This window comes from Anopheles maculipalpis, chromosome 3RL, assembly GCF_943734695.1.
Source record: "Anopheles maculipalpis chromosome 3RL, idAnoMacuDA_375_x, whole genome shotgun sequence".
Taxonomy (NCBI): Eukaryota; Metazoa; Arthropoda; class Insecta; order Diptera; family Culicidae; genus Anopheles; species Anopheles maculipalpis.
Window position 1 is genome coordinate 36,259,923 of NC_064872.1, and position 18,008 is coordinate 36,277,930.

The 18,008-nt window shown below is 42.4% G+C and overlaps 4 protein-coding genes across 4 annotated transcripts; 1 reads left to right on the forward strand and 3 right to left on the reverse strand.

Annotated features, from left to right (window-relative positions):
- Window positions 1-3,278: 3,278 nt before the first annotated feature.
- LOC126564868 (probable RNA polymerase II nuclear localization protein SLC7A6OS) lies at window positions 3,279-5,128 on the reverse strand. The gene is made up of 4 exons (XM_050221989.1): window positions 4,955-5,128; window positions 4,381-4,874; window positions 3,649-3,845; window positions 3,279-3,568 (listed from the first exon to the last, which is right to left on the reverse strand). The coding sequence occupies exons 1-4, from the start codon at window positions 5,126-5,128 to the stop codon at window positions 3,279-3,281; spliced, it is 1,155 nt and encodes a 384-aa protein (XP_050077946.1).
- Window positions 5,129-6,682: 1,554 nt separating this feature from the next.
- LOC126564196 (oocyte zinc finger protein XlCOF6-like) lies at window positions 6,683-8,863 on the forward strand. Its single transcript, XM_050221165.1, has one exon. The coding sequence runs from the start codon at window positions 6,683-6,685 to the stop codon at window positions 8,861-8,863; it is 2,181 nt and encodes a 726-aa protein (XP_050077122.1).
- A 2,338-nt stretch (window positions 8,864-11,201) lies between these two features.
- LOC126560595 (zinc finger protein 3 homolog) lies at window positions 11,202-12,771 on the reverse strand. Its single transcript, XM_050216552.1, has 2 exons — window positions 12,652-12,771; window positions 11,202-12,581 (listed from the first exon to the last, which is right to left on the reverse strand). Exons 1-2 carry the CDS (start codon window positions 12,769-12,771, stop codon window positions 11,202-11,204), a joined length of 1,500 nt encoding a protein of 499 aa, XP_050072509.1.
- A 2,106-nt stretch (window positions 12,772-14,877) lies between these two features.
- Window positions 14,878-17,080, reverse strand: LOC126565269 (neuralized-like protein 2). The gene is made up of 2 exons (XM_050222433.1): window positions 16,860-17,080; window positions 14,878-15,462 (listed from the first exon to the last, which is right to left on the reverse strand). Exons 1-2 carry the CDS (start codon window positions 17,068-17,070, stop codon window positions 14,912-14,914), a joined length of 762 nt encoding a protein of 253 aa, XP_050078390.1. The 5' UTR covers window positions 17,071-17,080; the 3' UTR covers window positions 14,878-14,911.
- Between the last annotated feature and the right edge of the window lie 928 nt (window positions 17,081-18,008).

The following is an 18,008-nucleotide window of genomic DNA, read 5'->3' on the forward strand; positions in this document are numbered from 1 at the left end:
AAAATCTCATCATCGCAATAATCTGAATTAATCTTAATTAATAATTAATAATTAATTAATTAACTACCTGCGTCCCCGACAATCGCTTTCGGCTGGATTCCGGGTCATTCCGCAATCAACGAAAACGAAAAAGGAGATCGTCTGGTCAACACTGGTCAGCTTAGTCCGGCAGAAGTACAAAACATCCTTTCCCGTCGAGATGCCATCAGTTTTAATAAATCCATAGTCTCCCAGCACTGGAATAACATCTGGCACATGGTAACAAACTCCGCCCCGTCAAGCACAACACTGCGTAATGGGAAGATATCGAATCCAGCTACCATCAACGAGTCATCGAATAGGGGACACACGTCTGACCCGTTCCCAAAACATCCTCAACAAATCCAGTCCTCTACTCTGAAGCTTCTGTGGCGTTGACATCGCCGTCCGCCACATCCTCACCGATTGCCATGGATACACGACACACCGAGCCACCTGTCAACTGAACATCGATTGCGCGACAATCCTATCACCCGACAAACTGCATCAGAACCGCTTATTAGGATTTTACGCATCAGCAATTTATAAAGAGAAATTTAAGCAACAGTTTTAACTTTTTACTAGCCATAATTGTAATAGTTTGTAATAATAGATAAGCCACATCCGCAATGGTTTTGTATTAGTATTAACTACTTTTTGTTTGCAGTAGAAAGACGAATGTAGTCTCAGCGACTCGCGACAGCGACAGCGAAATAACATTATTTAATAATCCCTTAATAATTAATAATCATCTTCTTTACGGCAGTACAGACAATAGAACGTACAATTACTAAGACTAGGAGAGCAAATTTTGTCTAAAAAGCTTTTACGATGGCATCGAGATAACACAGATTATGCAAAACAAATCATAGCTAAAAATCTTAATGAATAATAACAAACGGATGTGTTAAATAACCTACAAATAACCGCTTAAATTTTAAAAAAATTAGAGAACACATGATCGCTTGAAGGAGGTATTTCATTAAAAAATCATTTCACAACATTTTGCCATACACCTTGCCATGCTGTTATTCCAATAACAAAAATTCGATTTACAAAAAAAATCATTTCATTCCAAATTCAACTAGCTACTAGCTTTCATTAATATTTCCGGCAAATTCGCAAACAAAATTAGGACGGAAGAAAATTGATACATTCCCTAACTTCCTGCTTGTAGCTATACGAGACAATTACAAAACAACATGATTTTTCTAAAATAAATAAGGAGATTCGCAAGTTAAGGAATTTGCTACTAATTTTTAAATGGTTAAATAAACGAATTTCATTAGAAATAAGGTATGATAACCTTTTTTATATTGAACGATAAAGTTAACCTCTCTTACCGTGTAATGGTGAAGTTTTCATTGCTGCCTGTTCGCATTGATCGTCCAGACTAAACCGCATCCAAACCGGTTCTTCTAAAGGGCTCCCCCAACTTATGGGTCGTAGTTATAAACAACAGCAGTTTTCAGGTTATACAACAATTGTGTGACAATAACAATGTGTAACAATCTCATAATACGAATGATTTGAAGAAGAAATGAAATACACCACATTTCAATAGTTTGTACATTGCTATACATTCCGTTATATGTATCTGAAAAGGTTATTTTATGCAATGCATGCAATGCAATTTACATTATGTAGTGGTCACCATTCTTTCTATGCACATTTTATGGTATGTTGCATCATATGGGTGTCAAATCTACATTATTTGCACATTCTTTGAAAGGTTACACATTCAAAAGACCAGAAAAAAAGAAACTTTAAATCAATCTTTTGACCAGAGTGCATGTACTGGACATTTAAAAAACATGATACACACTTTTTCTTATTGCAATGAAGGTAGATTAAATTATTTTTACGTATTCTTTTTAACTTTAAACCAATCATATCTGCCGAAAAAAGAATAATTTTCTTGTGCAGAGCATCATACAGTGCTGACACTGTTGAAAATACAGTATTTTCATTTAATCTTTTTATACTAAAATGAATAGTCGATAACGTAAGATAATAAAAAATGTGGTACAAATGATTTGTCTTTATTTTTAGTACGAAGCAAGACAGGTGAGTAACGTCTGCTCCGCGTGGAAGCGTACTTTAATTTGCCTTGCTATTGACCAACTGAAACCATGGAAAATGGTTAAAATTGAACACGGATATGTGAGCAAGGTGAGTGTTTTTTCTTGAGCTGTGGTGAGAGATGAGGTGACAGGGATCTCATCTCATCTCATATGATATAATGTAACATAAATTTTTTGTCATGCTCTTTTTTTTCTTCCCATCTCTCTCTACCGGCCTTGAACTTGAACGCTTGTATCGAGATTTGAACTCATGCGTTTACACGCGTGCCCGGTGGTAGCTACACGCTCTACATGAAGCTATCAGAATCGAGTACCAGTGAGTGGTTCAATAGCCCATTAAAACAACCATCAAGTTTGCGTGAGTGATGAGTGTCATATATCTATTTTTAGACTGTTTCGTTGCGAGTGCCAGTCACACAAATTTAATACCCACCGTTGGTAGCTCGCAAGTAGCACAAGCTTACTTTTTGTTTATAAAAAAAAAAATGATTCATGATTCATACAGAACATAAAATATGTTGTGCGGTGCTCTTTTTTCTCAACTGTACCACCACAAGGAATCACAATCGTACCAACCAACAACTGATTGCGAATGGAAATGGGTGGAAACCAATATTGATTTTGCTCTACCTTGTGTGTGTGTGAAACATTGTTTATTACCTATCCAAAGGCCAAGGGGAAGTTAGGGGGGAGAATTAACCTCCTCCCCCCACACGCGGACTAAGGAAAGGTAACTCGACAAGGAAATTGTATGAGGAAATATGATTTGTGGTAAGGGGAGAGATAAGTATTTGTTTTAAATAAGCAGCAAAGCATGCGCGCGGCACTTACGCACCTAAACGTAAAGTAAAATCAGTAAAGTAGAAGAAGAAAATTACTGCTGCTACTCTTTTAATGATACACAATTTTTCATATAAAAACGCCACAACAAAGCACGAACGCCTTCTCCTACGCCGGCTAGAATCGAACACTTGACCAATCGGACAGTATGCGACTGCCCTAGCAAGATGATAGACAGCACAATTCCTCCCGCTCCACTAGATACGCACCATACAGACTATGTCATATTCGTCACAATTATGAGTTGTTTCAACTGCTCCACCTGCTTCCAATGATCATGTCTTTACAAGCTGGAATCCCTCACACTAAAGCACGGATCTTCCGGCGGTTTCGAATTTAATCGTACAGATCGAAATTCTCCTCCGAACTACTCGAGCTTCGGCTACTGTTTGCACCGTGGTAAGGTTTCCCCTCGCGCAGAATGCGTGCTTTATACCGAGCGTACGCAGTACCGTAGCGCTGAACATCTTCCCGATTGACACCCTCCGTTTCACTGTCTAAACTATCCTCCGAATCCGTAGCAGACAACCAGTCGTGCTGCTGGGTGGGGTACCTAATCACTTCACTCTCGTCGTTTTCGTCATACAGAACGAGACCATCTTCCTCAGATAGTTCCCGTTCTCCATCTAATGGAAAAAAAATTATTCGTTATAAAAAAAATCACTCCTAAATATAGCCCAGCCGGCCGTGTAAAAGTAATGCATACCTAAGTCAAGGTCTTCCACCGCGCGCACCATGTCCTCGTCGCCAATACTTTCCCCCTCCTGCTGATCCTCGTCCTCGTCCGGATAATCATTGCGCCAGTTGTTCTCGGCGTTAGAATCTTCCGAATAGGCATCGCTCGAATCGTCTGAATCGAGACCTCGGTGGGACGAGTACAGTGGATCATCGCACACCATGACGCTGTGATAATGGTCGTTGCGGTGCGATGAGAAAGTAAAAATAAGAGGAGAAGAAATGCTAGTTAACTGAAGTACTAAATTAACGACACTGTCGAAACAGAGGAGAACTCGAAGTACTCGACCAGAATTAACTCAGGATAAAGAAACAGACCACACAGCGATGCAATTACTGGATAAAGAATACAGGCATACCCGCGCGCCACACATCCGACCACACATTCGGGCGGACGGGCATCGTCGTGGCCCCATTCCATTCAGAGTATATATTTTTTTTAATCAGAGAGTAGTAGTAGTGGTAAGCCAGTAGTAGGCAAGGTTTTTGTTCTAATTCTTACAACTAACTATAGTAATTCAGTAAATGGGAGTGAAAGGAGACCCCTAAAAACCCCCCGCAACAAGCTTGCTTCCCCTGCTGAGCCGACCTCTGTGTCTTTCCTCCTCTGTCCGTCCTAGCTAATGGCGGCGGGGCAGCCTCGGTACATCGGATTCAAATGAACGAGTAGAACGCAAAGTACGCGTCTTCTATCAGCACCAACCTGAGATTGTCCAGATTGTCGATGTAGTAGGGAATGTGCGTCACATTCTGGCCCGCGTCCGCTACATACAGATCGTAGACGTAGTGTACACCGTTTTCGGTCAAATATGGCAGTTGTTCCGGCTGTTGTTGGTGCTGTTGCTCGTACTGCTGCTCCTGCTGCAGATTCGCTGTCACGCCATCGTTTGTCGTCGAGTTTACAATATCCGGCACAACACCCGTACTAGAGAGTGCGTCATGCTGCGAACCCTCAAGCCGAGCTACGTCCCGTTCCACGTCAACGATCGTCGTCGTGATCGGACTATCGATCGACGGATCACTGTCGAAGTTTGCGATCGAGCGTGTGCAGTTGACAATTTTGAATCGGCTGTTTTGTGCGGTCTGTTTCGTAGCCTGCCTGTTCCGGGAGGTTATGTTTGGCCGGTGCACACGGGACACTGCATCCTTTGCCTGATCTTTGTGAATGTTTTGGATGTGCGAAGCGATACCTTCAGCCTGTGAATAACAAAGAACATATGAGATCAATTACTTTTTATGTACACACGCACACACTTAACGTTCCGCCGGTTGCTTACCTTTGTGAATGTACCAGCAAACTTTAGGACGGTCGAAGTGCCACCAGCAGTAGCGTTTGCATTGGAGTCTTCATCGCCCGCATCACCTTCAACACGCTGGCGTTTACAATTCAGCACAAAGGCATTCAACGGATCTTCATCCACTCGTCGCTTGAGCCGTATCACTGTGGCCATTGCTTCCAAACAGAGGGCGCCTGCCCTGCACTCGATGCTCAACAAAAAAGTGGGTTGTGGAAAAACCAACTTTTTCAGGTTAGGAGAGTGTCTGGAAGATGGGACAACCCTTCTCGCACGCTCAGCTATACCGTTCTGCAATGGTTTGAAACGGGAGAGGGAGGTTGAACTAAGTTATCGCATTATACAGGCAAAAGTACCAAAACAATTCTTTACTTACATCGTCAACTAAATGCAAAATAGTTTTTGCAGCGATGTGCAGCAGCAAACAAAGACGCAGGCCAGGAGAAGTGTACCGAAACGACGCGTTTTAGATTGACAGCTGGGTAGGTGAGCGAAACTTCGCAAGCTTCTCACTATGCGAGCAGCGCTTTTCTCATCTTCATCTTGAGCTCTATCCCCCAATCAGCCAAATTCGTTAAAAGATCCCAGCGAAGAAAATTAGTCTTCTCACTATAGTGAGATGAGATGTCTTTTAGGCAGCCAGATAAGCAAAGACAGCCTCTCTGCTAGACATCTATATGGATATCCAATCATTTTGCCGCAGGGATCACCACCAAAGGTCTATTAAAGATAAAAGATTCGTAAAGGCCCCCTAAAAAATTTTGAGTGTAGCACTGTGAGATTTCAGTTTTTTTGGACAGTGTATTTTCAGTGTGTACTCTGGCAATACGGCACTGGACCGTCATTAATTATAAATAAATATTTTCAGTGTGGTCAAAACTCGTTTGGTGATTACTTAGTGCATTATTATGCAACAATTAGAACATGAAGAAAGAAATAAAACTTGCATTTTGATAAGTGGTCCTCCAAAATGTTTGGTTTTTTATTAAGAGTGCCAAACATGTAAGCCCTTCCCAGGAGCACAATGTCATTTACGCTTTAGTGAGAAGCAAGATTATGTTCCTACCCTTCTAGCAAAACCCTCTAAAGAACTTTCTAAATTACGGCTCAAAAAAAGGTTTTTATGTCGAAACTCTTCTTTTAACAAAATCTCACTTCACACGAGGAGTGGGAGAAGTGATATTTTGTTCCTGTGGAAGGCTCTTTAGAAGGTTTTTTATTTGTTTGCTTGAAGGGTAGAGACGCATTCCCCAGGAGCAAAATGTCCTTTCTCACTTTAGTGAATAGGCACTTCTCGTTATAGTGAGAAATGACATTTTGCTCTTTGGGGCACATTAACTTTCTCACGAGTAGTTAGGAATTGTCTGTTGGGTTTGGTTCACGCAGCGATTGCAGCTGTCAGCATGTAAGCGCGCATGTAAACAAATACATCACGGGCACACTCACGCACACTTGATGATGATGGTCGCGAGTTTCCTTTCGGTCTGGTAAAAACCAATTGAAACTCCCGTAATCCTCTATGACGTTCTTATCTGTTTTCAGTGGAGTGGGATAAAGCAGCCGACTGTGAAGTAAAAGCTCACTCGTTATCGGACCAACACGGGACACTGCCAAGTGTGTGTGTGTAATTCCACAGTCCGCATGTGTGAGCGACCACCGTAAAGACACCGGAAGTGGGGCCGTCGTTCGGATTTATCACTAAACCCAAAGATGGACATCCTGATCGAGCCAGACTGCTACAAGGTGTGCCGGATTTGTATGGAAAGCTGCGAGGAAGACTGCGTATGCGTGTACGACGAGTTCGAGGATGTGCTGTTGAGCGAGGTGATTAAGGAGTGTGCCCGGGTAGAGATACGCAAGAATGATGCGCTGCCGAGAAATGCGTGCCGAAACTGTGCCGAGTATTTGATTATTGCGTACCACATTATACAGAAATGTCGCGATTCGGACGTAACGCTGCGGTCCATCTTTAAGCACGAGCTAAATTTGCACCGCGAAGAGAAGAAAGCGGATGCTACGGCGTCGTCGGTTGATATGGATCCGTCCGGTTACGAGTTTCTGCTTGCCAACGGTTACGACGACATCATGCTGGACGATGAGCGTATGCTGCTGGAGAATGCGAATGCAAGTTGCGATTTTGTAACGCCGTCGGGCGATAAGAAGACTGCTGATGATGATAATGACGATGAAGAAGTCTTTGCCGATGAAACTGCTATCCAACAGCAGCTGCTACCGGCTGTACCAGCGACACAAAACCAACCGGATTATCAGGAGCGGGAAGAGGAAAGCGAAGATCCGGAAGCTTTAAATGTGGAGCAAATTAAGCAGGTTCTTTCGAACGAAGATGTAGCACTGATACTCGAGTACGGGGAAAAAGCCCTTGCACTTAGTATGGTGAAAAACACGGACACACAGCACGAGTCGAGCGAAACCAACGAGGAAGACATTTCATTCACCGATCCCGAATGGCAGAAAAAGTGTTGCGGTTGCCGGAAGCTGTTCGACAGTGAGCAAAGCTTACGGGAACACTCACAAACGGTGCATCGTCCGATTGCCTGGTCCCCAGCACCACGGTCTGCCTCGGACGTTGAAAACCCGCTACGCTGTATGGTGTGCTTCAAAAGCTTCAGCAGTAAACAGCTGCTGAAGGAACATCAACGTACCGTGAACCGAAAGTACGCTTGTCCACAGTGTGGAAAGCGCTTTATGACGCAGACGAACCTAGACATTCACAGCAAATGCCACAAGAACAGGGAAACGTACAAATGTTGTGGCTGTCGGATCGATTTCGAGCAAGAACTGGATCTGTTGGTTCATTCGCAGGAAGTACACCGCCCAGAACGGACGACCGATGCACAGAAACCGTTCGAATGTGACACGTGCTATCGGCGCTACCCGACCCGCAAATCGCTAGCAACGCACAAACGTCAAATCAGACAATTTCAATGCCAACTTTGTGGAGCCATCTTTATGAAACAACTCTTCCTCAAGCTGCATCTCGAGCGGACACACCAGCAGGAAGCGGTTGAAACCCGTCGCCGATGTTGCGGGGGTTGTAAGGAAGATTTTGATAGTGCTGCCGCCTTACGGGAACATTCCGAGCGTGTTCACAAACCTACCACCAACACCGATGGCTCGGCCGGTTCCGGGACGGACGATGGAAAACCATTCGAATGTAAAGTTTGCAGGAAACGCTTCTCTTCCATGTTCTTTTTGCTCCAACATCAACAAAAGGTTTGGCGCCAAAAGTGTTACCCGTGCACTATCTGTGGTCGTACGTTTGGGCGCGCACACGATCTATCCAACCACGAGACAACACACTCTAACGAAATGCCTTTCGAGTGTAGTGTTTGTGGCCGCCGGTTTAAGAACAAGCTCTACCTGAGGAACCATCAGAAGCTGCACACGAGCAACGCCAAAGATCAGGTGTGCGTCGAGTGTGGTAAAGGTTTCCGGACAAAGGATTTGCTCAAGACACACCTGATCAGCCATTCGCAGGAGCGCAAATATGCGTGTACGGCATGTCCGGCCACCTTTAAGCGGTTGCAATGTTTAAAAATTCACACCCGTGTCCATACGCGCGAGAAAGCGTTCGTGTGTACCGTGTGCCAGAAACGGTATGTTCAATCGTCCGACTTGAAGCGACACATGCGTACACACAATCCGGGTGACGAAGGAAAACCGTTCCAGTGCGAGTACTGCTTGCGGAGGTATCCGAGAAAGGATTACCTGAAAGTACACATACGGAAACAGCATCTGGAAAAGCTGTCGGAAACTGAAACAGTGGGACTGTTGCTGCTGCAGGACGTAGGGCTGGCCAGTGGCGAGAGTGTGGTGAAATTTGAACAAAATGTGTCACCGAATGAGATTGATGATTTTATCAACTGTTAGCATTCGGACAGATTAAGGGACGATTAAAGCAAAAGCAAAAATAATGCTCCGTGAACATTATTAGCCATTTAAAGAGATGATTGTACACGTACTACGTACACGAACGCGCAGCATCTGCTAGCTGCTATTCCGACTGCCATCATAGCCCCCATTACCTCAGGATTTTGAATCTGTACACCAGAATCCCTGTTTGGATGCGATCAAGAATGATAAAATAAATGTGCAAACTTTAATCAAAATACTCTCTATTTTATTATAAAACATTTTAAGGGAATTTCCACATTTTATCACCTAGAAGATCATTAAGAGGTTACACACCGATCTCAGCACATTACTTGATCCTTGTTAAATCATAAAACCGAACATTCAAAGCCTGCTCTGGAGATGGGATTCGGAAGCTGATCCTGCAGTGTTGAAAATCGATGTTGTAATCGGACAGATTTTTCGGGATTTTGAACATGCCAAAACAATGCGAAGCCTAATCGAAACAAATTATTCGTAATTTAACTTCAATCTTTCTTTCTCTCTCTCTCTCTCTCTCTGTCTCTCTCATATGATCATTATTGAGCACGTCGTCGTGACATGAACCGATAAAGAATAGTACGGCAGGACCGGGTTTCAAATTCCATCCAAACCGTTTCCTAGTAGTGAAGAGTGATTATCTAAATACGTGGTATCATCAAGTCTAGTTAGTAAGCCATTCGATTCGTTCTTGACGATTCGTTAGGGCAAGAAGAAGCGAGGACTCGATCCTCGGTTGGACTCGAGCTTCCTATCCAGATAGGTGCCCGATCTCCGAAAGGTCCCGCTTCACCTGATCCAACCAACGAACTCACTGTGCTCCCCGACGGTCCGGAAAATGCGTTTGCATCCTCCACTTGATGGTTCAAGACACTTGGGCATATAGGAACAACATGGCGAATCAGCGGACAATATATCTCACATTTCGTACGGTCTCGATGTTTTCTGGATCTCAGCAGGCGGTAAAGGCCGTAATATGCAAGCTTCCCCTGCACAATGCAATGCTCCAGATTTAGCTGCTGCCGTCATTATGCCATGTTACGATTGTCCCAAAATAGCAGAACTCCTCCACCGCCTCGAGGTTATGACCTTCTAGGTCACGTCGGCTATCGAATGGCTTACTGGACTTCCTGATACCTCGTAGCTGAATGATCAGGATGGGATTTGAGCCCTTAACTTAACTTAGCTGTCTAATAATTAGAACATAATTATTACAATACAATGTTGATAATAAGTGCCTCAGTGTGACATGCGACCATTCAATATTCTCGATCATGTAGTTGCTGAGAAGCAAAACAAAACCATGAATCTAGGGTAGTAAATGAGTAATAAATGAGCAACTTTAACATCTTATATCGAATTTTACATTTGATTAAGGTCAAACGTTTCGACCAAAGATTACATGAATGAACAAATATTTAAGCGCTCTGTAATAAGATAACTCGACAAGAAAGAACTTGGTTAACGTTAAAACCTCATTTTAACGCTGAACGGTAGGTAATAGGACATTGTGAATGATCTTGCTATTCTCTTAACGACGTCTTTGTATGTCTTGGAGTCAAACACAAATAAATATCCACTACAGCATAAAGCACAGCATCCATACACATAAAGAACTGCTAGGACTAAATAGTTATAACACGGTGAAAATTCAACTTCATTAATCACGCCACTTGCGCAATCATATTATTTTTTGTGTTACAAAACTTTACAAGTTTGGGCGGGTTCCTAAAGGACCGGCCAAACTTAAAGTTTTAATTTCTATAAATGGCCAATTTGTAAAAATTTCTTTCCGAGGCTGTGGGGTGATTGAATAATATTCGCAGATCGTTTTTAAATTGGTAGGTTAGGTATGTCTGTATATTTAGCTTAGCTTATGACATTTGAATTTCAAACGTGAATCAATAGGTTAACGATAAGCAAAAAAAGTATAAATTTGATTTCAAAATAAGGATCAACGGCGTGGATTATCTTTGTACGTGATTTTAAATCTTCCTTTAATCCATTGCCTGATAGGCATTCGACGTGCGAAAAAAAAACCCTAAAACTAAAACTTTTTGTTTGCAAGACGGGCACTTACATGCTATCGATACCTTAAACAGAAGAATAAGCATACAAACTTAACGACAATCGTTTATTCTAGCAGTAAAATCATGTGCCGGAAGATACGACATCATTTGTGAATGAGATTTGCACCAGTATTGCTTGCAATCAAATAAAAACCAATTACTTATCAATTACCAAGATTTACCATCGAATAGCGGAAGACGTGTACCACTCGTTCGTGCTGCTGTTTGTCGCACTATTTACGCGCGATTTAACGAACACGAGTTTCGTGAAAAAGTTGCACATGCGAACGCAACTCCGACATATTATTGAACACATTATCGCAACGTCGGCATTGGAGCCATGTCATATGCATGTAAAAGTGGGAATACATTTGCAGCAGTGCTGGTGCTACGTACGCACAGTCCGGTTCCGGACATGCTAACGGGTAGACGGTAGGATTTTGCAGCGATGCTGGCAATGTTTCAATCGTAAATTGTAGCGATCCTTTCGGAAAGTGTGTTTTCAAGTGTAGGCACCATTCCTGATAGGTGACAAAATAATCATCGCACCACGCTTCCGTACATCGAAAAAGATATTTCGTTTGCTGATGATGCTTCATATGCATCCTATAATTGGCTTTGTATTTAAAGCCACACTTACAGTACTTACACTGGTAGTAGGTTTTGGACGTGTGTGGCTGATAGCGTCCCGTGACCATGTTACGATGATCGATCATGTGGAGACGATATTTGCGTAGTTCATGGAATTTGATACCACACCGTTTGCAGTCGTACAAGTCATTGTTCAGATGTGCCATGCGTTTGTGGTCGTCGAGTTTGCATTTGGTGACGAAGCGTGTATGGCAATTGGAGCACTCGTATGGATTGTAGTGTGACTCCAGATGGTTGTTCATTGCCTGGTTTGTACCAAACTCAACCAAACAATCGTCGGTGCTGCATGCTTGACAGCAAAAGGGCAGTAAGTCGTTGTGCCCGAGCAGATGCGCCATTAGTTCTGCCTCAGTATGGCATATTGTAAAGCATACGTAGCATATGTTGCGTTTCGCGGCAACATGGCTCGTCTGTCCCGATGGCAAAGTTTCAACCATCGGTTGATGGGATAACTCACCCGCAAGTTCCTGCGTCACGCTATGGCTTGGGCGTGGTTCTGCTGATGCTGGTGGTTGATTTTCATCCGCGAAAGTGTTCAATTCCTCTGATGGTGTCATGGTCACTTGGGATGATTCCATGGGATTGCTGGTAATTTCCAGCTCTTCAATAGCGTCGATGCCTACTTCAATTATACGCTCCGAAGATTCGGCGGCCATGTTGTTTTCTTGATCCACAGCGACATCAATTTCTTCCCTCAAACTTTCGCCAGTCACATTACCATTACCCGATTCCACATTTTCTTGTGCATCGTCCTGACGCGGTTCAGTAACCGGTTCTTCTAGCAACATCTCTTCGAAATAGAGTACATCACCAGCGTTCTTCATTTCCGATAAACGTTGAGCCAATTCACCGCGTTCCTGCAGCATCTGGAACACGTTCTCTGCGTTCTTTAACTGCTCGCGGAAAACGTAACATGATTGCAGAAACGATACACATTCGGGACAAACCTGATCCGGAAAGGAAGATTCGCTTGACAACTGGCAAATGGAATGAAACAACTATTACCTTTGAAAGTAAAGCCATAAAACAATATAGAATTCTTCTTACATCGTAGTTAAGCATTTGCTTGATCGTATCCTTCGCATTCTGTAAATTGTCGAACAGAATGTCATCCACCCGCACAACACCTTCAGCCCAACGGGCACAGAAACGGCACACAGAAACCATTCGGACAATCGTTCATTAACTAATATGCAATAAGCAAATGAAATTTTTGTATGTTTAAAATGAACTATCTTCAACAAACAGCCGGAACTGCTTTCCTAGCTTTGGGATGGCGCTGTTCTGTGAGCAAGATCTCGCTGCACTGCCTGACAGTTCTAAACGTCATATGGATGACAGTACTAGAAAGGTAAACAAACGGTAACTGCAAAAAAGGTAGACAAAATTCAACCCTATCGTGAGCAACCAGAAAACCTTTTATTCCAGACACACGGGTTCCCAGCGTCTTTGGGGGCTTATAACTTTTTTATACTCAAATCCATAATCAATACAGTATTATGATGAAAGTTAAGTTAACTCTTCTTCTTTTTATTAGATGAAATATGTTGCATGTGTTACGTTCTCGCATGCGTAGCATGCGATTAAGTTGAAAGTTAAAGGTGTTTCAATTTGAATAACGACCGTTACAGAAGACCTTCATAGACCTTCATTCATCTTCATAGCAAAAAAAAAACACGAAATACACACTCTTTTCAAAATTATTGTTCATTAAAAAATAAAACTAGTTCATTTAAACAGCCTATAAAAACACAATACGATTAAAATGCATCAATAGCGTTAGCGGCTTTTCAGTAACGGTGTTTGTTCAAACAAAAAGGCCTGTAAGTTCTTATTTACTAGTAGTAAACTTTAGAAAATTGCACATTATACATGTAATATAATCTTCTAATAGCTTTAAGAAGCGTTTTATTGTGAAACTTGTGTAAAGCACTTAAATAATTATTTTTAACCTCAAACGATGTTACTAAAAAAACAACATGTCATAATGGAAAATTCATAATTAAAAAACGACAAATAGTAGATAGGACGTATGTATGTAAATAGAAAGAAGAAAAGTTAATTTAATTTTCATTACCATATAGCATCACAATTGGATTACGTATAAAAAAGTTATTACTCTTCCATGTTCTTGGATACCCGAGTTGCCCGGTTGCCTGAAGTAGAGGTATAGGAAAAAAATCTGAAAAATCAAGCAATCTATCTGAAAAAAAAATCAAGAAAGTTTACATACAAAGTTAGCTGTAATTAATTCATATAAAACAAGTTTCAAATGTTTCGAATTCCTAAAATCGGTGAAAAAAACATTTAAAATCGATTTGGCTACCCGGTGTAGCCGGTTGGGTTAAATTTTCATATTCAAACAGAATTTGTGTAATTTGTGTAAAAGAAACCCAACCAGATACCAAACGGAGCACACATTCAGCAATATTTTGTAGTGATATTCTACATTTATTACGGTTCTCTGATCAATCATTTTAGTACACTAGTTTTTTTTTTTTTAAATCAAACATTCCCATACACAAAATCACAAATTTGGACAATGCTTCAAACGGGAGATATTTTTATCTTCCTTCACTCGGTCCATTTTTCCTTTGTTTTGATTAACTATACACGGTGTATCATTCTGTAAAAGTGATAGGAATTAATCCTAATGCTCGTCTGTAACCCTTATTCACAACTGCCATTATCTCATTTGTTTTGTTTTGCATGGTTGCCCTTTTGCCATTTAGTGCCTGCCTCTACCAGAAGAATCATTACAAGAGAATATCGCTTTATTATGTATTTTATGAAAAATCCCAACCAAATCTCTTCTCGTCGATCTCTAGTATTTCCTAGGAAGTAGAAGGTTTTGATATTTGAGTTTTAAACTACCTTGCGTGAATGGATTTATTCATCTTTTCAGCAGCGTGACTGGTGCACCTCAGGGAAGCATTGAGTGTACAGACATTCTTAACCAACCAAGAATACACAAACCTTTTCTGGCTTATCATTGACCCGTTCATACTGTATTCCTGTTTCAAAAGTGAAGGAATATTTAAGAAATAAACCCTGTAAGTTAAGTAAAAAAAATACATGATACTGGTCATAGGTTTAGAACCCGTCTTGTGACAATCAAAAATATAGCTTGACACAGTGTTACGAGCCATCGCCCCACACGGGAGATTCAAATTTTACATTACGCTGCTCGCTCACTGGGAATGAAGTTACTACTTTCCTGGCCGGATTCAACCCGCGACAAACCAAACATCGGTTCCCATTGTCCGAGAATTCTACAGGAACTGAACCCGTCCAATGGCAGTCCACTCTACAGCCCATACTGTAGCAAATAGTTTTTCAAACTTTCCGGTAACGGCAGCTCGGGAATGGCAGATTTCTTTACCCGGGCCAGTATTGCATCACGGCAAGCACCCTGCAGCGTGGAGATACCGTACAGCTGGATGATCTTTACTTGCTTCGTCGTACCGTACACATCAATCACCACGTGCAGCGCACCCTTCGTGTAGGGGATGTCATGTGTGCACGGTCCTTGGTCTTCACCGTTGATGATAAAGTGCATCTCGGCTTTGTCCGCTTCGTGCTCGCTCGGTACGAAGATTACGCCGATGCGAGAGTTTGTGTCCGTCGGCAGTATGTCCGTGCTGGCGCCACCATCCTGCGAGATTGGTTTGAGCAGACTGCGCGGAAAGACACCGCGTGACGTTTTGACGTTAATCCCATTGCCGAGGATGTTGCTTTTGAGCATCGAGTTGCCGACCGTGCGGGTAATGGGAAATACCCAACTGTGTCCAAGATTGGCTAGATCTGGTAGGGCGTACTGGAGCGCGGAAGCCGGTTTAATGTCTAGCTGGGTGAGACCTAGGAGCAAATAAATGTTATTGGAACATTAGGTATCATGGAATGCTAATAAATATAAAATAGCTTAAAGTTTGTTAAATTTTACATCCACAGCAAAACACGACAGCTCACAAGCACGAGTGGATCGCCATCAAAAACTTTTGTTTTTATTAACGGGGAGGGAACCTTCAAATGTCCCCGTCTCGGAAGGTGGTCTGCGGTTACAGACCAACCCATGGATGGGGTATGTGAGATTCATCGCCATCAAATACCTCAGAGTACTTATGTGTCAATGTCACTTTCGACGGTTCAAAAACCAAAGTCACTTAGCGCAGGCTGAATAGTAGTCTCACAGGTCAAACAGGATGGAGCAATTGCTGAAATTTGAGTAAACCGATGCCTTCTGATATCCAATACATAAAAAGGAAATGAAGCTATCGTGCAGCACAAGATCGATTTGATCCAAACTATTAGAAACGATTCCGGGAATTAAGCCCTGATCGGATTCCCAACATGCCAACCATCTATTCGTTAATTTCAATGTCACATATCACAAAACAGCCATCTCTTTTAGCACCCCGTTCAACTAAACTGAGCTTGTAAGAATGACAATGACCAACATTACATGTCAGGACATAAGTGAAAACTCTCAGGCCATTTCGCTACTTCCAAGGGGTATCTTCGCCAGGGAGATGGGCTTGGCTACCTTCCTTCCAACCTAACGATAGCGAAGGATTCATATAGCATTTTCTATAAGACAAAAATTTACCAAACGATTAAGCCACCCAAGAGCCACAAAACCTCGGTCTGATTGAAAACATTTGGCGATCTTCTTGTGCTGTAAAAATCCTCAATATCATACACGGTCTGACCTTTTTGGTGGGCGCATGGACATCATCAATCCATCAGGATTTAACACGCTTCTTCTGGCTAAGTACATAGCCTTAAGGGGCTTGGTGATTGGTGATCGTACGGTGTCATACTCAATATATGACATGATTTCCACAAAAACTTTATAATTATTGACAACATGGGATCTGGCCCCCGCCCTAAACTAACAAAATCCTATATGTCAGCTTGAATTAGGGTAATAAAAAATGGATTGTGCACACACGGTGTGGGTTGAATGCACAAATTAAATTCCACACAATTCATTCTGCATTATGTGTTTATTTACAAATTCTCAGACTACCTTGGCGCCTAGACTACCCTAGACTAGGCGCCTTTAGAACTGTAGATAGGTTTTCCTTTTTGCTAGTATGCCAATACCATAGTGATTTTACTTGTTAATGTTTCGCTCGGCCACAAGACGTGATCCTGGGTGGCCCTTTTGCCCCATGTTGGACTTATTAGTTAGTCGCCAACGTTACCAACAACTTGAAACAATTATCAGGCAAAACACTTTCTTTCTTACTCACCCAATCGCATATGACCACTCCATCCTCGCTCGTTCTTCTCGATCTCTAGCAGAAAGATTTCACCCGGTTGCAACGGTTTTTCGCTGAACGTGAGTGCATTCCCGAAACTGGCCTTCCGATACGCAACCGTGTTCTCGTTAAACAGTATAATGTTCTGACCATGGTACGGATGGAATCGGGCCAACATTTTGCGTGGATAAACCACCGTCATGCTGCATTCGTCACCCGTGACCCTAGTGGGGGAATTGAACGATTCCCAGATCGTTCGTAGGATTGCCTTAGCTAGATCTAGGACACGCCGGGTGTTAATGCAGCGTCCTTGCTGTGCCCGTAAACACAAAACCACAAACCGCGGCTACCAGACAGGTCAATGCGATGATTTCTCCGCAAGTAAACACACACACAAAAATCACTCGAACGTATCGTGCTGGTATTGTGGCGGCGTCGATCGTACTCTCCGCTGCACTGTTCCACACCGACTAATCTATTGGTTACGCCTGTGTGCGTTCGTGTGCGAATGTTTATGCGTATTATTGAGTTTCGTCGTTTCTGGCCAATGTATTTTTAAAGCATTGAATCCAAATGCACGCTCGATTGCAAATCATGCACTGCTGCCAATAATGCCTCCAATATTGCTGCTGCTATTGCTGATCCTGCTTTTGTTCATTGTTTTCATTCACGCACAAACATACTGAAGGGTATGCAGTACGAGACGGCGTCTTTAGCACTTTTCGCTAGGTAGCTTTTGTGCCAAACTCCATCGAGATTACATTATCCAAATAAAACCACGATGTACCACTCTTGATTAATCGAAACAGTAAACGAATTTAGCACGATACAAACCACACACGAGCACAATACGCAATACGCTATGTTTTGCTACAGAAGAATGCCAATATTGCTTTTCTGTTTTTGTTGTGAAAAACTGGAAGCTGTCAGACGGGTTGCAAATTGTTTCGCCTTCACTGTACGCACTCGCCGCACAACGGCCGACCTTTCGGTCATGAAGCTGTCAATTTTTGAAAAAAAAGTATTTCTTCACTACGCACAGTCAATCACCTACCGGCAAAACCTTGGCGAATGCTTTCGAGGCACATTTGTGGAGATGTGTCTTCAGGTTCCAATTCAGTAGCTATTTAGATTCGAAAA